Raw genomic sequence first — 21,628 nt, 5'->3', positions numbered from 1 at the left:
ATAAACATTTGTCAGAAAACAATCAAAAGGGGGGCTGGGGATATGGCCTAGTGGCAAGAGCGCTTGCCTCGTATACATGAAGCCCATGGTTCGATTCCCCAGCACCACATATACAGAAAATGGCCAGAAGTGGCGCTGCAGCTCAAGTGGCAGAGTTCTAGCCTTGAACAAAAAGAAGCCAGGGACAGGACAGTGCTCAGGCACTGAGTCCAAGGCCCAGGACTGGCAAAAAAAAGAAAACAATCAAAAGGTTTAATATTAATATAGCTCGTTTTATTTGAGAATGTGAAAACTGGGGACTGGAGACTAAGATGAACTGGAATTATGAAAATATATGTCACATTTATAATGAAAATTTGCGTTGCAGAAATTATTCAGCAGACCATTATTTACAAGAAGCAAAAAAGCTAAAGCACAATGCAGATGCATTGGTATGTATTCTCCTTATATTTGTGTACTTAATCAAATTTGTTTAACTATCCCTTTGTTTGTACATGTATAGTAGATCATTACTCTACTTTTATTCTCCTTTCTTTAGTCTGATAGGTTTGAGAAAGCAGTATACTATCTTGATGCTGTGGTGTCTTTCATTGAGTGTGGGAATGCCTTAGAGAAGAATGCTCAGGAATCCAAATCTCCATTCCCTATGTATTCAGACACAGTGGAGCTCATCAAGTAAGTGGAAAGATTTGCCACATTTTTGACCATGCCAAGATTTCTGTAGTCTGTCTAAGAAGAGGCTGATAAAGCCAGATATAGTAAACCAATGGAGATATCTAATTTTTTTTTCATTTTCCTTGGATAGTTGATTGATGGTTTTATTTAGGTTTGGTTCTAAAACCTGGAGGACAAAGGAAGCTGTAAGATCAAGGTGAAATATTCTTATCTACTTGTCATTTGATCTCTTAACTCACAGATATACTATGAAGTTAAAGAATTATTTAGCTCCTGATGCTACAGCTGCAGATAAAAGACTCACAGTGCTTTGGTAAGTATTACAGCCTTTGCTAGATTATGGGCAGTTCCTGGGTAAATTGTGCTATGTGTGCTCTTGGGAGTATTAGAGTTGATGACATTCCACAAACTTGTTAAGGGTGAAGCAGGAAATAACTCCAAATGCCTCCTGGAAGATTTTAGTAGTGGTCAGTGTCTGATCCTTTCCCTTCTTGGTGATATGTGACTGATATTGGGAACTAACATTGAATTAATTAGTCACCTATTTTGGACTCTTTTTATAACTCTCCCTTCACATATATCCTTTTCCTTAGGACGGTAAAGAATGTTACTTACTTGCTTTGTTCTAGGGAGGTATCATCGGTTTACTAGTTTTTTTTCTTTAGCTGGCATTGTGTTTAACACTGAGAATTCAGCTCTGGATATAGAGCCTTCTTTATGATTCCATTAGGGTCATGTTTGGTCACAGTTTAGTTTCTTAATTTTTATTTTAGGTTATGTATAATTTGGAGAGTGTTCTACGGAGGCTTTTATTTTTGTGGGTCCTGGGGCTTGAACCCAAGGCCTGGGTGCTGTCCCTGAGCTTCTTTTGCTCAACGCTAGTGCTCTGCCACTTGAGCCACAATGCCACTTCCAGCTTTTCTGACTCATTTATTGGAGATAAGAATCTCACCGACTTTCCTGTCTGGGTTGGCTTCGAACTCTGATCCTCACATCTCAGCCTCCTAAGTAGCTAGGATGACAGGTTTGAGCCACCAGTGTCCAGCTTGCTTAACAGTTTTTAAATGCATCCTTTATGACCTGTTTGTTTCCCTGGGATAAGGTTTTTGGGTTTTGAATATCGTCATCCATTGAGAAGCTAGTCCCAGGTTTCTAACCCACCTTCTCTTCCTACAGTGTACTCACACCTTTTGGGTTTGCATAAGGGTTATTTAGTATTGTTGACCACTCCCGTGAGCCAGTCATGTACTGTCTTGCATAATACCAGGTTGTCTGTGTAGGTAAGGTTAATTTGCTTCCTTGTAAATAAAATTGTCCTTTTCCATTGGCTAGCCTGAGATGCCAGTCTTTGTTGTACCTAAGATTATTCAAATTGAAGAAGGAAAATGCTCTCAAGTACTCAAAAACACTGACAGAGCACCTAAAAGTAAGTATGGAAAAGAAGGACTCCATTTCTTAAGAAACAAAGTTTATAGTAGCCTCCCATCCCTACCATACATGTTCTCATTTTAGGCAAAGCACAGCAAGGAACTATTATTTGAGAACCCTCAAATAGATTTGAAGGTTCTTAGGAAAATTTTTACATACATACATACATACATACATACATACATACATACATACATACATACATACATGTGATTGTAGAACATATTTAGCTATATGAAGCTGCTGTATTTATACTTTGAAACTATCTTTTATCCTTCTTCAGATTCTCCTCTTCTCTTCCTCTTCCTCCTCCTCTTCCTTCTTTCTTCTTTTCCTCCCCCACCCCTTTTTCTTGGAAATCTCTATACTACAGAGTCATATTTCCTCCCAGTCTATACCTTAGTTTCCTAAAATCTTGCTCCAGTTATGACTAAGACCTCTCAAAAACTCTTCTGCTTATCCATGGCTTACAAGGTCTTCAAGGGACTTTTATTACTTGTTATACCTGTTTTAGCCAACCTCCATGGGCCAGATATACTCTTCTGCCATTTTGTACATGGTATGACTCATTATTCTATGTCCTCTCCCCTTTATCAATGACTCAGTGTTTCTCATTGTTTCCTTGTCTCTTCTGTGAAGTCTTCTAGAACATACCTGCATGCACCTAATAACTTCTGTGCATTTGCCGTGCGCACACACAAATTTTGATTCTTAAATTTATAAATCTTCTTAAAATCAGACCTAGTCCAAATTGTTGAATATATTTCATACTTTGTTAGTAGTGGGTTTTTAAAAAATATTTAAGTACATCTTTTTTCCCTACAGAATTCTTATAATAATTCTCAAGCACCGTCACCTGGTTTAGGAAGGTAGGTAACATTTTATTCTCAATTGTTCTCTGGGAACCCTTCTGACCTAAATGAATGTTTGGATTCTAAAAGCCTTCACGTTGGAAGATTGTACATTGGTTTCATAATACATTCACTATGTCCATGTGAACACACTTCCTGTTTTCCCATGTGTAGCAAAGCTGTTGGGATGCCTTCCCCAGTTTCCCCGAAGCTGTCACCAGGCAATTCTGGAAGTTACTCCTCTGGGGGCAGTAGTGCTTCCGCAAGTGGTTCTTCAGTGACCATTCCACAGAAGATCCACCAGATGGCAGCCAGCTACGTTCAGGTTACATCTAATTTCCTCTACGCCACCGAAATTTGGGACCAAGCTGAACAGCTTTCCAAAGAGCAGAAAGGTAGGTAGAGTGCTAGGGAAGCTTTAGGGGTTGTAATTGGTAAAAGGAACCTTTTGTAATTATTTGTCTGGTATGTATTTCATTTTTCTCCTAGCTTATAGTTGATCGTAGTTTGCTATTAATCTCTTTTGCATAGTAATCACTTTAAATGTCCTTGAATTTACTTGGGGGGAGTGTGTGTGTATGCACACAAGCGTGCATGCGTGTATGCTAGTACTGGGGCTTGAACTCAGGGCCTAGGAACTGTTCCTTAGTTTTTTTAGCTCAAGATTGAAGCTCTGCCACTTGAGCCAAAGCTCCACTTCTGGCTCTTTGGTGCTTAATTGGAGATAAGAGTCGCATGAACTTCCTGTCTAGGCTGGCTTTGAACCTGCTTCTCAGAACTTGGCTTCCTGAGTAGCTAGAATTACAGGTTTGAATCACTAGCACTCAGCTGTAACTGAATTTAGTTTTAGTTTTGTTTTAAGTCCGGGAAACAGTTCTGGCAATTTTCAAGCATAGACTACAGCTCTCTGCCACTTGAGCCATGCCTCCAGTCCAGCATTTTTTGCTGGCTAATTGGAGATACGCTTTCAGACTTTTCTGCTCAAGCCGGCTTCAAACCATGATTCTCAGATCTCAGCCTCTGGAAGTAGCTAGAATTGCAGGTGTGATCACCCAGCACTACTTGCTTCTTCCACAAAAAAAAAATGCATAGAGAATGTTTTGTATAATCAAATAATTCATTGTCTGTGAGTGGCACCAGGTCCCCATTTTCATCATGTGTGTGTAACACTTAATTCCTGACCGTGCATTCTGTTTAAAATATTGTATGACTTATAGAACATTGTAACAAGAGACTATGATGCTTTATTCTAAAACGCAGACAAGTCGTTCAGTGTAGGAAGACTACCTTTAAAAAAAATATTATAACGGTGATATACAGAAGGATTAGAGTTTCATAAGTCAGGTGAAGTCGTGCCTTTTGCTTCATGCAAATGCTACTGTCTCGACTGAAAATGTTAATAACTCAAAAGAATGTTTTGGAATTGATGTTAATGAATGGTTTTTCATTTTCTAGAATTTTTTGCTGAACTGGATAAAGTAATGGGCCCTCTCATCTTTAACGCAAGCATCATGACAGATCTAGCTCGTTATACCCGGCAGGGACTACACTGGCTTCGCCAGGATGCCAAGTTGATATCTTGAACTGAACACATTCTCGTTGCCTCTGATTTTCTCCACAACACTGTGTCACATCACGAAGGAAAACTGCCATAACATGCCACCTAGTCGACACTAAGAATGAGGAATGATTTCTCCTCCTTGGTTTATGTGTTGTTTTTTATAACCCAAAGCCATCATATCAATTGACCCCTTCAGTATTCCCAGTGTGAAAAACTTATTTAAATGCTTTTCAGTCTGCCGCACATTGATAAGGTAGTTTTATTGATCTCTCAGAAGATTGACGTTCCAGTTGCAATTCGTAATTAATCAAGTGAAAATTATTTATTTTAATATTTTTAAGTTCCCAGACTGGGGCTTCTTTAAAACTTATTTCTGACTATAAATTTATTCTGTTGAATATGTAGTGTAAATCTAATGTAGGCATTTTTATTTATGTATTTGGGGAGTTTTGTTACCTAATGTCTTTTTGTGGTAGATCTACCAAGAGTGAGAGTTGATTCATCTAAAGTAGGGACGTGTTCTCTCTACACGTACTACCTGATATTATTTCAGATCTTAACTACAATTTTATTATTGTAGAATTTATGCTTAGTGTTACGGTTACTCCTCTACACATGAAAGATCACTTAAATATGAAATGGCATTGTATGCGGTTGTAAAATGAAATATGTCTGATTTGATATACATTATTTCAAAAACTGTGAACATGTGAATAACACTACACCAATCATAAGGTGACTATAACATGCTTTTAATGCATTACAAAAGAGCAGGTATAAAACTTTCTAGGAATATATCACATTGAAAGGTATCATAAAAGGACAATCTTAAGGTGAATTTTATTAGGACCATGTGTTCATTTTTGTTGCTGGTTATTTGACACTTCATTGAAGCCGAATAAGTTACTCTTGTTTTAAAAACAAAACGCTCCAACCCCATGGGGGTTGCTGCCTGTGTCTCTTCAGCTGATGATGTTTGAAGGTGAATGATGTCTTTGCAGATTTTTGCCCCCACGGTAGAGTGTGACACTCCTGAAGAGCTCGCAGTGACCGGCGCGGAAGCGGGCTGTGCTGCGGTATCCGCTTCCGCTGTACAGCCTGCGGTTCTCATGCCTCCTGTTGGGATGACGTGCTTCCCCTTTCTAAAGGCCTTCATCAGTGATGCATGTTTCTGATGAGATCAGAAAATTCACACTAGAAAAGTACCTAACTTGGTTCCATATGAGTTCTCTTGCAAAGGGGAAAGAGAGCAAGGATAGAATTAAAGAAGGCAGCTCTGTAATAAACAGTTATCAAAGTACCTTTCCCTACAAGGTGCGCATAGGACTCAAGAGTGAGAAGTCTATCCTCCTCTGTACTTTGTTTTTAGTGCCCCTATCACATTTGGCGTGCCTTAAATCTTACCTTTAAATGGAAGACTCCGGATTGTTTACAGATGATGTTTTACATTAGGACTAGATCTTCTATACATGGTTGGTCCTCTAGAGTAATAATTTCAAATTCTCTTTCATTTAAAGCTTCTTTTAAAGTCATGTAAAGATTTAATTTCAGAAAAGCTCATGTTTTGGTATATGACTTAGTCTAACCAATTGGATAATGCTGCTTAAAAAAAATAACTTGTCCTCATTCTAAAAAGGAATCCATCCAATTGGACAAAGGATTGCCGTACTACTTGTAGATAATTGCTAAGACTTGAAATAGGAAAAGGGGTAAAAGGGATAGGAAATCTCCCAAGTCCCGTGGTGCAGTGAGTCTTATAAACTTATTTCTGGAGCTTAGTGAACTTTTCTCTTTCCTTGTTTGCTTTTTTTAATTAGCATAAACTGTACAAAGGGGTTTCATTGTGATGCTTACACTTCGATCAGATTCACCGTATCCATCTTCCACATGAAGCTGGTAAACTCTCATTGTCCTGCAGCCTCAGCCTTATAGAGCTGCTTAATCAGTCTTGTACCTCGTTATTTTTACATATCATTTGAAGATTAAGATCTACAAATTAAGATGAATTTAAATCTTGTTTTCCTGTGGAGAAATTGCTTCTGATATTTTTCTAGTTTGATGTGTTCCAGAAACAAGTTTTTCTTCGGAGGACAATTTCTCAGCAATCACAATAGTCATTTAGTAAGAAATAAGGGTGATTAAGTACGTTTATGTCCTGTCCTCTGATTTCTCTAGCTTTGATTCCTTAATTTGTAGTGATGTCCTAAAAGTGGAAGGGGCAAAGGGTTCTTAGGCTTTTAGGCCTCAGCAGCCACAGCCAGCTGGGCTCCTCTGGATTCCAGTACATTCTAGCCTCTTGTGTGTCCTGCAAGGCGGCAGCAGGAGCATTTAGAGTCAGTGCTATTGTGTTAAAGCAGAGTTTCCTATGTTTTATGGTGCTGCCCTAAGATATTTCCTCTCTAAAACTGTGTTAATTCTTGGAGCATGTGTTAAAAAGCTTTTCATCGTGGGAGGGGACAATGGATCAAAATCCTAAGTAATTGCATTGTCAATGTTGTAGCCCGTGAGAGTCGTCCCCTCCTCTCTGTCTGTCTCCTCGGATGTCCGGTCCGCATCGTCTCCTCCGGCACCTACCCTGGACTCTCTTACTGGTCACCATTCCTCCCACTCAGCAGGGGTCCTCGGTGTTTTCTAACCATTTAAAACTGAATTTGACAAGTGGCTACAAACTTACTTAGTCTAAGACTTGTATGTAGTATCCAGTTAACTACCGAAATAGGAACCGTTTTAAAAATTCCTCTGTTGACTGCTCCTTAAGACCACACTTGCATGCCAGAAGGCAGCATCAAGCACCACTGGACTCTTCAGGCAACCAGCAGCCCAACTGCCGCGGATGAAATCGCCACAGCAGTTTTGCCCAGGTTAGGCTGGGCTGGGGGTGGGAAAGTCCTCTCCTCTAGGCAATTCAAGCTGGCACAGCTCAGCCCCAGGCCCCAGTCTGGCTGGAAACCATTCCAGCCCTTTCCTTGTTGTTTTTCTTGACAAGGAGCTAAGAAGTGACCATAAGCAGTGCGTACTTCAGATACTTTGACAGCTACAGCTGTTGAGGAGCAAAGAAGATCGACCACTACTGATTTCTCCAGTATAAAAAACAGTTTAATGTGTGCACATGCCCACACACGCCTTTTTTTTTTCTTTTTTGTTTGTTTCTTGGGGAACTCTTGCACTAGGGATCCATAGATGACTGAGCTGCACTTTGAATGACACACTTGTGGCTTTAGTAGATTTCACGGTGGGTTCTTTTGTTGGCTTTTTTTTTTTTTTTGCTGTTGTTTTTAATGATCATTTCTTTCCTTTCAAGGTTTGAATCCGCGAGATGAGCTAGATTGTTTTGTATGTAATGGCAGAAACTTTGGTACCTTGGCGTTTAATGAGTGAGCTTGCATTGTGAGACATCTGGTTCTGAGTGCTAGCCTGGGGCCAGGGCTCGGTGGCGGTTCAGAGCAGCCAGTGACGTCGTGACGTGACGCCAGTGACGTCGTGACGCGACGACGTCTAGCTGGGTGAAGGAGGCTTACGCTGTGCACTCTTCTAGGTATAAGGGTATACAACTTTGGATCTTAAAAATTATGTACACATACACACTTTATATATATATATGTATGTATGTATGGAAACATGAAATTAGTTTGTCTAAATGTGTGTGTTTAGTATTTTAGCTTAGTGCAACTATTTCCACATTATTTATTAAATTGATCTAAGACACTTTCTTGTTAATACCTTGAATATCCCGTGTTCAAGGGTGCAATGTGTATTCCTTTAGATTGTTAAAGCTTAATTACTATGATTTGTAGTAAATTAACTTTTAAAAATATATTTGAGCCCTTATGTAGTGTAATATAGGGCTCTTACAGGGTGGGAAGGATTTTAATTTTCCAGTAGCTAATTAAACAAAAAAAGCTTATGTATTTTGATTTATAATAGGACTCTATTTATAGGCGTTTGGGTCCCAGGAACATTTACTGGTACTGGGGATGCCTGTTTTAGGCAGATTGTGATGATGCTTTAAAAAAACAAAAAAACAAAAAACAAAAAAAAAAGTAAAATCCTACATAACTTGGGGAGCCAGAGCATTTCAAATCCAAGTAGACTCCTGTAACTCATAGTCTCCATTCCCTAGTTGTATGTGACACGGATTTCATTTCAGCTTCACATATCAGTGTGTGAGAGAGGCGGGCTTTTTCCCAATAATAATATTACATTCAGTAAATGGAAGATGGAAAAAATAATCATTGGAATTGAATGGCTTAGAAGATTCAGGGACAAAGGGCCAAATAGTTACGTTTATCCACATACCTTTTACATAATAGCTGGTGGAAAAATGGAGTTTTGACTTCTAGGCCCTAAAACCAGGCTCCAGCAGGTGATAGGAAATCAGTTATTCAAGTTAATAAAGGCATACTCATCCACTAATCGTACTTCATTTGAACCCAGTGGTTAAGTAAAAGGAACTTGGGGACTGATGTATGACTCAAGTGATAGGACACTTGGACTAGCAAGCACGATGTTCTAAATTCGCACCCCAGGACCGCCAAAAACAGCAGCAGCAAATCTTGCTCTCTCCGGGAGTGAGACTAGAAAGCTTAGCAAACTCTGGTGTTGGTGGAATTTGGTTGCAGACTAGGGTATTCCAGTTCTCAACCAAGTCATAAAGATAATTAAGTATCCTGAAATAGCAGCCTAAATAGCCATGGTGTAAAGAAGTTGGTGTCTGGAAATGTCTGCACAGACCTCTCCTTGCTACCATTGTTCAGCTAAGTATCCCACTTTGGAAAAACAAAGCTCTTCTAAAAGCTCCCACCCAGAAATTCTAGTAATACTTCGTTTTCACCTCTTACACTGCTTCCATGTGGGGATTCTTCTCAGTTTTTAACTATTGGGATTTTCTACCTATTATGTACCTATCTGGAAAGTATCTCTTTGGTAATGCTGCCTTTCAAGCCAGTGTCATGATGAATCCATATCGTTGAGTTTGTTGTTGCTGTTTTAAGAAGTGTCCCCATTTTACAACGTCATGCACACACCTGGCCAATCACTGACATGAGCATTCAACAGTACTGGGATTTAAGAGGGGGGGTGGGGGGAGGGAGGCGCTCACCAACAGAGATGGCTCCGTTACCAGTGCCTGCCAAGGCACTACTGTTGAGGGCCAGATGTGGGGTTGGTAAGCACAGTTAAGAAATTCTAGCCTCCGTTTTGAATGGTTTTAAGAAATTTTGTATATGGAGGATAGAAATACTTATATATTTATTGAAAATTGTTTTATTTGAATTTAAAATTATTTGGTAAATAATGATTTGATATGGGGGAGGGTCCGAGGGGAGGTAACACTATTGACAAACAGTCTGTTGGTTCCACAGAAAGGTACTGTTAATGACTTAATAGGATGCCTTTGTTTTGTACATGATCGAAACCTTTGTTTTACATTTCTTTTATCCAGAATATTTAGGCATCTGACATTTGCAACCAAAATTTCAATTATATACTGTGATTTTTATTTGTTGCAATACATTAAAATTTTAGAGGTACTTTGGGGCTCAGAAGCTAGGATTTCTAAGTCAGTATGTGCATTTCACATAATAAAGCTGTTAATGGTGAGCAAAGTATTATATACTAACTAGATTTTTCCACATCTGTATAGTATATTATATGTATTTTGTGGTATTGAGATTATAGAAAGTTTAGAGTGTCAAACATGCGTTTAATGTGTATTTTTAAACAAATTTATGGCAATTAAAATATTTGGAGACAAGGGTATCACATTTCAATTTGTAAAAATCTTTTTAACTCTACTGTGTCATTAAGATGCTTTGTATAATGCCAAACCATCGCTGGAGAAACTAAGTTTAATAAATATCAAATAGATTTTTCTGTACTAAAGTTTATAAACACTGTTCTCTTTACACCGCAGCTCCTTGCCCCTTGCGTACAACAGCTGTTTTGTATTTTAGGGTTCTGTCCTGGGTTGTCCTGTGCACACATCGCTGGTTGCCTTACCCCAAGAAATCTCACATCTCTTTGGAGGTTCTTGGTGACATGGCTTTTTACCATTTTATTAAACTAGATTTTTTTTCCCTTGAGTTCTGCTTTTATGTTCAGAGAGGGATAGACAAAAATCACACTGGCCCATCGTGACACTTTTAAATGCATCAAGATCCAGAGGGCAGGGCCACAACTTAGGGCTTTGCCATGTTCATTCATTACCTAGCTATTATACCTTTGCCTCTTGTTCACCATTGTGGGGATTTTTTTCCTTTTTCTTTATAGCCACCTTAGGGCTTGGACGCTGTCCCTGAGCTCCTTTTTGCTCAAGGCTAGTGCTCTACCACTTGAGCCACAGCTCCCCTTCTGGCCTTTTTGGTGGCTAATTGGAGATAAGAATCTCACAGACTTTCCTGCCCAGGCAGACTCCAAACTGTGATCCTCAGATCTCAGCCTCCGGAGCAGCTAGGATTACAGGTGTGAACCACCTTGCCCCTTATGTTCTTTATAAAGCTCTTGAAAATACATTAACTTGGTGGTGGTGCTCATGGAACATAAATTCAGGGCCAGGGCACTGTCTGAGCTTTTTTTTTTGCCCAAATCCTGTAACTCTAACCAGTTTGAGCCACAGTGCCACTTCCAGCTATCTGGCAGTTAATTGGAATAAGAGTCTCATGGAATCTAGGTGCCAGTGGCTCACGCCTGTAATCCTAGCTACTCAGGAGGCTGAAATCTGAGGGCTGAATTTTGAAGCTAACTGGGGCAGAAAAGTCCCTGTGAGAATCTTATCTCCAAAAAACTACTCAAAAAGGCCAGAAGTGTGCTGTGGCTCAAGTGGTAGAGTGCTATCCTTGCATACAAAGCAGCTCAGGGACAATGCCCAGGCCCTGAGTTCAAGCCCAACAACCAACCAAAAAAATAAGTCTCACAGACTTTCCTGCCTGGCTGGCTTTGAACTATGATCCTCAGATCTCAGCCTCCTGAATACCTGGGATTACAGGTGTGAGCCACTGGCACTCAGTGAAAATATGTTAACTCTTAACCACACTTTCCAGATGGAGAAGTTAATATCATGATTTGGCAGAGCTAGTTTATTTTTCTGTAGTTTACCAAATGGAGCCCTTTCAAGTTTCAGATCAGACCACCAACATTTCTACTTGAAATATTTAATAGTTTCCATAGAAAAATAAACTTACAATAAAGACACATTTGTTATCCACATATCAATAGGCTAAGAAGAAATGGAGACCCACTGAAAGCATAGCACCTGTCTTTTAAATATTAAAAACACAAGATTGCTTCATTTATGTATCTCCAGCCAAAATGCAGTTCAACACTCCATAGAACGGAGCACTGGGGGTCTCTGCTGGGCTTTCTTCCCCTGGGATGCACATTATTCCTGGGCCACACTTAGGGAGCAGCGTCTTTTTCTAGAGGAGAAAAAATGGTGGTTTTTAAGTCCTGCAATCTAGCAGAGTCTGGTCTCCCCATCTATCCAGCCCAAGGAAAGGAACCTGGAGTGGGCCTTGGCTTTTCATACCCAAGGGCTGCTCTGGAGCCTACTGCCTCAGCCTTGGCACCCCAACATCCCAAGCCCTACTCTTGGATCTCTCTCATTGCCCCTGCCCACTTTCCCAGGTCTTCCTGGCTTAGCCCTGCACCCCGATTTCTAGAATACCTGCATAGCCTTGTGATGCACTCGGAATCGTCCCGACAGGAGGCTCCAATGGGTCTGAGAGAGACCCCTCTCCAAAAGGGGGTCATTCTCCGTGCTCTTCTCTTTGCTGCACTCAGTTCTGGTACTGGGGAGCCATTTGCCTGTAGAACAAAGATGCATCTCAAGTGTAGAAGCGTTGAGCCCCGCAACGCACACCTACAACACTGGAGACCCAAGACCAAGTCTGACTCGGAAGTTCTACTTAAAATCCCGCTGCCACCATGCTGGGTACCCGTGGCTCATACCTATCATCCTAGCTACTCGAGAGGCAGTGCAAAGCTAGCCAGGGAAGACTGTGTTGAGACTCTTCATCTCTTAATGATTCACAGAAAAGGTGAAAGTGGAGCTGTGGCTCAAGTGGCAGAGCACTAACCTTGAGCAAAAACAAGCTCAGGTACAGCTCCCCAGGCCCTGAGTTCAAGCCCCGGGACTAGCAACACAATCCCACGGCTCTACACGGGCTGCCTTCCTTACCTCGCCCAACATCAGGAGGCAGATCATGAGCACTGCGCAAAGTTTGAGGTGCCACATGTTGGCAGAGAGAAGATGCTGGAGCCTGAAAGCCAGGGACACGAAGCATTTCCCTTTTATAGGCAGACATCCACCTTTCTCCTGCTTGCCAGGTGAGATAGGACAAAGTTTATATTTGTAATCAAGATCGATTTAATGAGTTAATGTCTACCAGCAGAATGTATTCAGGGCTACCTTTGAGGCACATTGCGTTTACTGATCCTTCATCTGGACTTTGGTTGTGTTGCTGGCCTGGACCTTCCCACCCATTTGATCAGAAGTCAGCCCTACCCCTCCTCTTTGGAAGCCACGTGAAGCCACAGAGGGAAATTAGGCATCTGGCCATAGTTCTAAAATAAGCTCAGGGGAGGGGGGGAGGGGCGAGGCGAGTGTTAGCATGGAGGAGGACCAGGGTTCAACTCCTAGCAGTACGGGAGAGGAAGAAAAAGGCTGAAAATAGCTCGTTTCGCTAGTCAATACAGCCTTCAGAAATCATGTTGACCCCTCTGAACATTTGTCTAGGCAAGAAGCACTCACTGGCCTAGTGTATCCAGCTCTTCTCTCTTGCAGGATAGGTCATCGGCCTGTAGTGTCTGGGGTCCCACATTTGCATACATTGCACACATTTGCATCACCCTCATTTTCCCAGTAGAGTGCAGCCCCTGCTGTGGGAAACCCAGTCCTAGCACCCATGCCGGCCCTTCCAAGGAAAATGGCAACCCGTTCTGGTGGGGTTTATTGGAACCATGGGTGAGTCGAATGATGATGTCACGGCGCTTGGGCTTTTAACTGAGCTCTGAGTGAGATGGTAACAGGAATTCTGAAGTCACCGTGAGAGCTTATGTAGTCACAACATTGAATTATAGATAGGCTTTATTCCCAGTATAGATGGCTGGGCCTTGGCAAAGCATTGCCTACCCAGCAGCCTTATGGGAAAAGGCGTAAAGCTAATTCCAAAGCTCGAAACTCATGGGCTTTCATAGGAATCTAGACCAAAAGAGGACGTGTGTGTGTATACATATGTATATATACGTATACATACACATACATATACATACACATACATACACACACACATGCATACATGTTCAAACCCTGAGTAGTTAAGGATACTGACATGGACTTTTTTTTATCATTTTCATTGTTTTTTAAAGGCAGAGTCTTGCCAAATTGCCCATGCTGACCTCAAACTCAAGAGGCCTCAGCCTCTCAAGTGCTGGGATTACAAGAGCATTTTTTTCTCAAGTGTTGATTATGGGCATTTTTAATACATTTGAGAGGAAAGTTGAATTCTGCATAGGGAGATTTGGAAATCTTCATGAAAGGATAAGAAAAAGGCACCAAGATTTTTTAATCTACCTGCCTCGTACCTCACTGGAAACTTGACTGACACCTCTTTGCAAAGCTTCTAAGCTTGCCTGTTCCTTTACCCCCAGGCAGAAATGGAGGGTCATCACCAATCCTACAGCGAGGAAGGGGAAGCTTCCCCCAGGAAGAAGAGCATGCATGGTCTCATGAAGTGAGTGGGGTTTGACTCCACACATCTGCTGGCCCTGATTCCGGTCCTCATGGGATCACGGAGCTCCCGAGTTGAGAAGCATCAAGAGGCGAGCCTTAGCCGTGCTGCTGTGGCTCTCACCCATAATCCTTTAGGAGGCTGAGATCTGAGGATCGTGAATCAACGCCAGCTGGACATACAAGTTCGCGAGACTCACAACCAGCAAAAAGCTGCAAGTGGAGCTGTGGCCTCAAGCGCTAAAGCACTAGGCTGGGTTTTTGGGACAGTGCCCAGGCTCTGAGTTCAAGTCCCAGGACCTGCACCAAAAAAAAAAAAAAAAGAAAGAAAGAAAGAAGTGTTGGATACCGGATGACCCCAGGTAAGGGACTAGGAACTTTTGCAGGGTTAGGGAGAGGCTGTATGGTGACCTAGTGAACATTGAGTAAGAACACAAATTTGATTAGATAAGCGAGGCTGAGCAACGTGACGTCCTAGAACCAGTGGGGCTGTGGGCTTAGTGCCAGTGCCCCTAACCCAGCCTGCAGGGACATGCATGGGATATCAGAGAAGTAAAGCCACCATTTCTGTCTTGCCTATGATCTGAGCAAAATCAAACCAGCCTTTTGTATTCATTTATAAAGCCAATACCACCCTGGAGAAAAAGAGCCTGAAGCCAGGGCCCCTGTGCATAGGGAAAAAGGCCTGGGGGGGGGGGGGGAACACTGCCAAAGCCTTCATGCCTCAAACGTCTCTCTGCATCCTCCCAAAAGAAGGACCTAGGGCCAGGAACCAATCAGTGGCTCTCATCTATCAAGCTTGGAGACATTGTCAGGCTATGAGTTCAAACCCCATTCATGGGCACCAAAAGAGAGAGGAGAGAGAGAGAGAGGAAAGGAAGGAAGGAGGGAAGGAAGGAAGGAAGGAAGGAAGGAAGGAAGGAAGGAAGGAAGGAAGGAAGGAAGGAAGGAAGGACAGGAGGCAGGCAGGCAAAGCAACACTTAGCTGAATTGAGCAATTACCCACAGCCATTCCTTGATGCTAGACTATAAAAATCTATTCCTGAAGTTGAGAGAGAAGAAAAAAAAAGATAGGTTCTCAGCAACAATCAAGTATCTCAATGACTGAATAAAGAAACACATGTTACCCAGGCACTGGTGGCTCGTGTCTGGAATCCTGGTTACTCAGGAGGCTGAGATCTGAGGATCGGGGTTCAAAGCCAGCCCAGGCAGAAAAGTCCATGAGACTCTTATCTCCAATAAACTACTCAGAAAAAGCCAGAAGTGGTGCTGTGGCTCAAGTAGCAGGGACTCTGGGACAGCATCCAGGCCCATTTGGGGGTTCCACTGATTCATTTACATGAAGAAAGTGACTCTTTTATTTTTTTGCCAGTCCTGGACTCAGGGCCTGAGCACCATTCCTGGCTTCTTCCCGCTCAAGGCTAGCACTCTGCCACCTGAGCCACAGCGCCCCTTCTGGCCGTTTTCCATATATGTGGTGCTGGGGAATCGAACCAAGAGCTTCATGTGTAGGAGGCAAGCACTCTTGCCACTAGGCCATATTCCCAGCCCAAGAAAGTGACTCTTGAAGCAGGTTTGATCGCTGCTCTGGATTCCACTCCAGGGACTTTCTGCTTCAGAGGTAAGCCCTCGGCTGAAATGGGACAAAGGGTTGTGGGTGCATGACCAGCTGACTGAAGGACTTTCCAGGTGGAGCGCTCATTAGGGCTTGGTGTAACCGGGAACTCATTCTCCTTCTGTCTTTTGAGTAGGATGTGCCTACTAAAAGATGAAAAGACTTTGAGGGGTTGGAGGCGTGGCTCGGGTGGTAGAACGGCAACCAATGAGCAAAAGCCTCAGTTACTGCATTTGAGTCCTGGTTGGACAAAAAAAATTTTTTTTTTTTTAAAAAAGGACTTTGAAATGGAAAAAAAACTTTTGCAGGTAAAATTTCTAACCAAAGGTCAAAGTATATTTGCTTCTTTGCTGGCTGGAGCTGGCATATTTCTGGGCCTCCATGTCGGATACCATGTTGGCAGACGGCAGCCCCCAGTGGGGCAGGAGCACTGGGGAGTTAAGCGGAGCAAATGTTAGAGCAGGTGCACGCCGCATCGACGACTGGAAGCTCCCGGCGGACAGGGCACGGTATCAAGGCCCACCGCGGCTGTTCTTCTGCTAAGAGGCTTCCTGAAGCCAGGCGCTGGCGGCTCACGCCTGTCATCCTAGCCACTCAGTAGGCTGAGATCTGAGGATTGTACTTCAAAGCCACTCTGGGCAGGAAGGTCTGAGGCTCTCACGTCCACTAAACTACCCAGTAGAGCTGGAAGTGGTGCTGGGTCTCTAGTGGTAGGGTGCTAGCCATGAGTACAAAAGGGATAGCATCAAGGCCCAGAGTTCAAGCCCCAGGACTGGCACATAAAAAACAACCTTTCCCGAAGTTCTCCTTTGTAGATTCCTACAGATAGTCCCTAAAGTGGCCCCTGATCATCTATACTGGTACCCAGCCACCACATCTCCGATACCCGTGTCTCAGCTGGCACCAGATCCATGCTCTCAAGTTCCAGAGGGAAGTCCCTCCAGACAAACTGAGAGCATTCTTTTTCTTTTTTGGTCTGTGAGGGGCTTGAACCAGAGCCTGGGAGCTGTCCCTGAGCTCTTGTGCTCGAGGCTAGCACTCTACCAGTTGAGCCACAGTTCCACTTTCAGTGTTTTGGTTATTGATTGGAGATGAGTCACAGACTTTCCTGCCTAGGCTGGCTTTGAACCTTGAATCTCAGATCTCAGCCTCCTGAGTAGCTAGGATTACAGGTGGGCGCCACCAGCGCCCTGCTTTGAAAGCATCCTTTAATAATCTGGGCCCTATGCAGAATCTCAGCACCTCAAGGGGTCTCAGTTGAGCACTCCTGGTTTATAAAGGAGCCAGACCAATAGGCTCAACTTCAACCTTGCTTCTTAGAGAACTAGTGTAAGACAAGGCGAGGAAGATGAAGAGGGTGCCGTCGTCTCTAAGATGCTTGGGGGCGAAAATCAAAGGAGAGCCATCCAGGTAAGCAGAGATGAACCCGCTGAAATGCTGTATGACCAGGACAGGGGCATCTATACTGTGTTCAGGTCCCCAGCTTTTAATCGCATTGTCACTGGACTCTACAATCCAGGTATGTTGCAAGACTTGGCAGCAAGACCCAGGAAATTAATCTGGACCATGTCTGGGGATGCAAAAGTTTTGATAGCTGCTCACCAGAACCTTCTAGGTCACTCATCCCATCATCCCCACAACTTTTGTTATAGGTGAGAAGCTGAAGGCTCAGGGTTATATCACAGCGAGGTGACCATTTATTTTTTTAATTTATTTTATTATTATTGGTTTATGGGGTATTGAGAGCTTCATGCATGCCAGGCAAGCACTCTAGTACTAGGCCACACTCTCAGCCCCAGATGGCAGTTTAAAGAAATGGGTCCAGACTGCCAGACATGGTTGTCCCATATCTGCCTTTTTTTTTTCCCCCCATCCTAGGGGCTTGAACTCAGGGCCTGGGTACTGTCCCTGAGCTTCTTTCACTCAAGGCTAGTAGCACTCTACCACTTGAGCCTCAGCTCAAGTTTCTGTTTATGTGGTACTGAGGAATCGAACTCAGGGCTTCCTGCACACTAGGCAAGCACTGTACCACTAAGCCACAGCCCCAGCCCTGCCTTTTTTGTTAGTCAAGTAATTTTAGTTCTCAAAAGGTAATCTCAAATAATTTTTAAAAACAAATACATCTAGCCTAGTGTTGGTGGCTCACGCATGTAGTCCTAGCTGCTCAGGAGGCTGAGATTTGAGGATCACAGTTCAAAGTAAGCCTAAACAGCAAAGTCTGAGACTTATCTTCAATTAACCATTAGAAAACCAGAAATGATATTGTGGCTCAGAGTGGTAGAGCACTAGCTTTGAGCAAAAAGCTCAGGGACAATGCCCAGGCCCTGAGTTCAAGCCCCATGACAAAAAAAAAAAAAAAAAGGCAACAGCAACCATTAACCATTAGAAGGAAAAAAAAAAATACAGCTTCTTTCAGCTATGAAAGTTGCTGTGGATTAACAGGTATTCTAAAAGAAGTTTCCACCATCTTCAGGTGAAGGTTAAATGGTACCTTTCCTATTAGGGACAGAGAAAATAGGCTTTACAATTCGCACATGGTTAACAACCACTATCAGCTCTGTGGTACACAAATAGCCCATTGTAAGGCCAAAAATCAATCCATGGCCTCCTTTCACAGTTGACTTCCCTTGAAGGAAGGCCTGCCTTTGGAGGAGAGGCAGTATGGCCTGGTTTTAAGGGTATATCATTTGGTGCCAGACTCTACCATTCGCTAATGTATAATTTTTAGCAAATTACTTGTCTGTTTCCTTGTATGCAAAATGAACATACTAATGATACTTATTTCAAAGGTTGCTGGAAAGTTTAAAAGATCATTTGTGCCAGGCACCAGTGGCTCACGCCTGTAATCCTAGCTATCAGAAGGCTGAGATCTGAGGATTATGGTTCGAAGCCAACCCGGAAAGTCTGAGACTCTTATCTTCAATTAATCACAGAAAAAGACAGAAGTGGTGCTATAGCTCCAAATGGCAGAGTGCTAGCTTTGAGCAAAAGGAGCTCAAGGACAGCAAGGACAGCATCCAGGCCCAGAGTTCAAGCTCATTTGTATGGCTAACAAAAGTACCTGACGCACAGTAATTCCAATAGTTACCAGACTTTATCGTCACACTGGGAACAGGGAGCCAAGAACCCACACACAGACCACGCTGCCATCACTGACGAGCTGTGGCAACTTTCCTGCGAACTACAGAATTGGGATGGGGGAGTCGGAGCCCACGCCTTTCCAAAAACCAGATTACATAAACTGTTTAGAACTTAGGAAGAGCGTAACTTCACGAACTTGAATCTTGGCTACCAGCAAACTAAGGATTCTGCTTCCAAAAATGTAAAGTCACAACAGTGTATATAGCATAAGTTTATTGTATCTTCAAGACACTACAATACAGACTCCTCTCCCAGAGAGGGGCCTTCCAGAGGCAGGAAACCTTCATTCCGGTGAGCTATTCATTTGTCGTTTTCATAGGTAGCTGGGTTCTTCCTCTTGGACCTCTCAAACTCCTGGTTCCCCCATGTGTAGACAAGATAAGTCGCTACGAATGCTTTAAAAAAAAATCAGAAACTGTAACCTCTGTATACATCACTTTGACAGTAAATAAGAAATAAAAGCTGCTGGAAAGAAAAAAAAAAAGGTGAGTAGAAGGCAAGTACATATGACAGAGAGCTACAGGTCCTTCTTTTCTGACTTAGGCCAGGTTCTGCTCTTTAGCTTTTAAGAAACTACTGTTAGCACAGGGCACTGGTGGCTCACGCCTGTAATCCTAACTACTCAGGAGACTGAGATCTGAGGATCATGGTTCAAAGCCATCCTGGACAGGAAAGTCTGTGAGACTCTATCTCCAATGAACCACCAAAAAGCTTTAAATGGGAGCTATGGCTCAAGTAGTAGAGCACCAGACTTGAGGGGGGAAAAAAGCAAGCTCAGGGACAGTGCCCAGGCCCCTGAGTTCAAGCTCCAGCAATGGCACAAAAATCAACACCTACTTTTAAACTTTAGAGTCAAGATAGGTTACATTATGGGTAGGGAATGTGGCTCAGTGGTAGTGTTTCCTAGCATGCATGAAGCCCTAGGTCTGATTCCTTAGTATTACATACACAGCAAAAGCTGGACATGGCGCTGGTGGCTCAAGGGGTAGAGATGCTAGCCTTGGGCCAAAAGCAGCTCAGGCCCTGAGTTCAAGACCCAGGACTGGCCAAAAAAAAAAAAAAAAAAGTTACACAACCATTCCACAAGAAGCTAAAATAAAGAGGTCACCTCGCTGTACACTAAAGTGCCATCATTGGGATGAAGTAACCACTTGGCTTGGACCACCTTGGCTATCTCCCCCCCTCCCGCCCCCCCGCGGTTCGGGGCGGGGTCACACTGTCCCGCACCTGTCAGCATTCTGGGCCTGCCGGCCGTGCGTTCCCCACGAGACACGGTATCCCCGATAAGAAGGGAGATTGGTGACCTCACGGGGCGAACGCTGGTCACACGAGTGACCTTCGGCCGGTCACGGTGGGAAGACGGGGACGGTCAGGGCCCTGCGGAGGGAGGCGGGGGCCGCCGCCGCCCGGGGCCCGGGGTACTCACGGGGGACCACCCGCAGGATGCTGTCCTTCATGCGGCGCAGCACGTTGGGGATGCCCTTGCTGAAGTAGTGGGGGAAGGCGCGCTGCTCGAAGGGCGAGAGGCTGTAGGAGATCACGTGCCGCACCCGGCTCAGGTTCCCGAACTCGCGGCCCATCTCCGCGGGGACCCTGCGGCGACAGCGGCGGGAGGAGGGGGCGGGGGATGTCTAGGCCTGATGCGGACACCCCCCCATCCCCGCCGCCGGCCCCCCCTTCCTCCCCGGAGACACCCCTCACCTCGCACGGCGCACCCCTCACGGCGCACCCCCAGACCGGACCACTCCGTCCTCCGCCGGTGACCTCCGCGCGCCACTTCCGGCGGTGTTTGTGACGTCACTTCCGGGAGATACCATTCCTCAGGGTAGGTGGGGGGGGAGAAGGAGGGGGGAAAATGCTGACTTCCCCTCCGGGAAGACAAATGGCCGGGTCCGCTGGGCCTGTGAGGCGAAGACGCCGGAGCGGACCCTGTCTTGGAGGCGGGGTGTGGCCTAGAGGACCCCCTTGGGGGGACCCCACCTTCCCCCAGAAACACGGCCACCCCCCCCCAGCTCCGGCATTTCTGTGGAGCCTCGGGTGGGGAGCCGCGGGATGCTGGGGAGGGGTGGGGGCCGGGGCCAGAAGGGTAGCTCAGGCCTGGGCTCCCAGCTGCTCTGCAGGCTGGGATCTGAGGATGGCGGTTCGAAGCTAGCCCGGGGCAGGGAAGTCCCCGACACTCTTCCCTCCAAGAAACTACCCAAAAGCCAGGAATGCCGCTGTGGCTCAAGGGGTAGCGCGCCAGCCTTTGCTGCTCCAGGACAGCATCCGGGCCCAGAGTTCAAGCCCCAGGACCAGCACCGATCCAATGAAACCAGCCAGGGGTGCTGATCCCAGGCCGGCCGGCCCCTCGCGGCCATCTCCCCCCTGGGAGCCCCTGACTGTTCTACTATGTATAGGGTCTGTAAAGTGCTTGTCAGTGAGATTGCTGGCCATATATTATCCAGGACTAAGCTGGCATTCAACAGTTTTTACTAATTATTTAAAGTCAGTGAGACTCTTTTTTTTTCTCTCTCTCTCCCAGTCCTGGGGCTTGAACTCAGGGCCTGGGCACTGCTCCTGAGCTTCTTTTGCTCAAGGCTAGCGCTCTGCCACTTGAACCACAGGGCCACTGCCTCCTTTTTCTGTTTATGAAG

The 21,628-nt window shown here is 44.4% G+C and overlaps 3 protein-coding genes across 7 annotated transcripts in view; 1 reads left to right on the top strand and 2 right to left on the bottom strand.

Annotated features, from left to right (window-relative positions):
* Window positions 1-5,430, top strand: part of Aff4 (AF4/FMR2 family member 4) — a 56,014-nt gene extending 50,584 nt beyond the window's left edge. For all 4 annotated transcript variants that reach the window (XM_048334396.1, XM_048334398.1, XM_048334397.1 and 1 more), the window contains 7 exons: window positions 368-431; window positions 539-675; window positions 917-988; window positions 2,008-2,101; window positions 2,929-2,972; window positions 3,129-3,349; window positions 4,410-5,430. In XM_048334396.1, coding sequence (XP_048190353.1) covers window positions 368-431; window positions 539-675; window positions 917-988; window positions 2,008-2,101; window positions 2,929-2,972; window positions 3,129-3,349; window positions 4,410-4,537 — 760 coding nt within the window. In that variant the 3' untranslated portion in view covers window positions 4,538-5,430. The remainder of the gene's footprint in view (window positions 1-367; window positions 432-538; window positions 676-916; window positions 989-2,007; window positions 2,102-2,928; window positions 2,973-3,128; window positions 3,350-4,409) is intronic.
* A 5,985-nt stretch (window positions 5,431-11,415) lies between these two features.
* Window positions 11,416-13,134, bottom strand: Leap2 (liver enriched antimicrobial peptide 2). The gene is made up of 3 exons (XM_048334207.1): window positions 12,689-13,134; window positions 12,176-12,315; window positions 11,416-11,927 (listed from the first exon to the last, which is right to left on the bottom strand). Exons 1-3 carry the CDS (start codon window positions 12,743-12,745, stop codon window positions 11,891-11,893), a joined length of 234 nt encoding a protein of 77 aa, XP_048190164.1. The 5' UTR covers window positions 12,746-13,134; the 3' UTR covers window positions 11,416-11,890.
* A 6,057-nt stretch (window positions 13,135-19,191) lies between these two features.
* On the bottom strand, window positions 19,192-20,783 carry LOC125341873 (cytochrome b-c1 complex subunit 8). 2 transcript variants are annotated; one of them, XM_048333991.1, is made up of 3 exons: window positions 20,697-20,783; window positions 20,422-20,588; window positions 19,192-19,390 (listed from the first exon to the last, which is right to left on the bottom strand). In XM_048333991.1, the coding sequence occupies exons 2-3, from the start codon at window positions 20,573-20,575 to the stop codon at window positions 19,296-19,298; spliced, it is 249 nt and encodes an 82-aa protein (XP_048189948.1). In that variant the 5' UTR covers window positions 20,576-20,588; window positions 20,697-20,783; the 3' UTR covers window positions 19,192-19,295. The 2 variants fall into 2 exon arrangements, with proteins under 2 accessions (XP_048189948.1, XP_048189949.1); XM_048333992.1 differs by having other exon boundaries at window positions 20,711-20,721.
* Window positions 20,784-21,628: the final 845 nt, after the last annotated feature.

The sequence above is a fragment of the Perognathus longimembris genome, chromosome 25, assembly GCF_023159225.1.
Source record: "Perognathus longimembris pacificus isolate PPM17 chromosome 25, ASM2315922v1, whole genome shotgun sequence".
Taxonomy (NCBI): domain Eukaryota; kingdom Metazoa; phylum Chordata; class Mammalia; order Rodentia; family Heteromyidae; genus Perognathus; species Perognathus longimembris.
Note: the sequence above shows the minus strand (reverse complement) of the source record. Positions and strands in the feature narration are given on the sequence as shown.

Excerpts from the sequence above, each read along its gene's own strand:
- LOC125341873 (XM_048333991.1), bottom strand. The coding sequence starts at position 20,575 with ATGGGCCGCGAGTTCGGGAACCTGAGCCGGGTGCGGCACGTGATCTCC. Across the intron at positions 19,391-20,421 it reads CATCCTGCGGGTGGTCCCCC|CATTCGTAGCGACTTATCTT; the intron begins GTGAGTACCCCG and ends TTTTTTTTAAAG.
- Leap2 (XM_048334207.1), bottom strand. The coding sequence starts at position 12,745 with ATGTGGCACCTCAAACTTTGCGCAGTGCTCATGATCTGCCTCCTGATG. Across the intron at positions 12,316-12,688 it reads GCCTCCTGATGTTGGGCGAG|GCAAATGGCTCCCCAGTACC; the intron begins GTAAGGAAGGCA and ends TTTGTTCTACAG. Across the intron at positions 11,928-12,175 it reads TGCATCACAAGGCTATGCAG|AAAAAGACGCTGCTCCCTAA; the intron begins GTATTCTAGAAA and ends TTTCTCCTCTAG.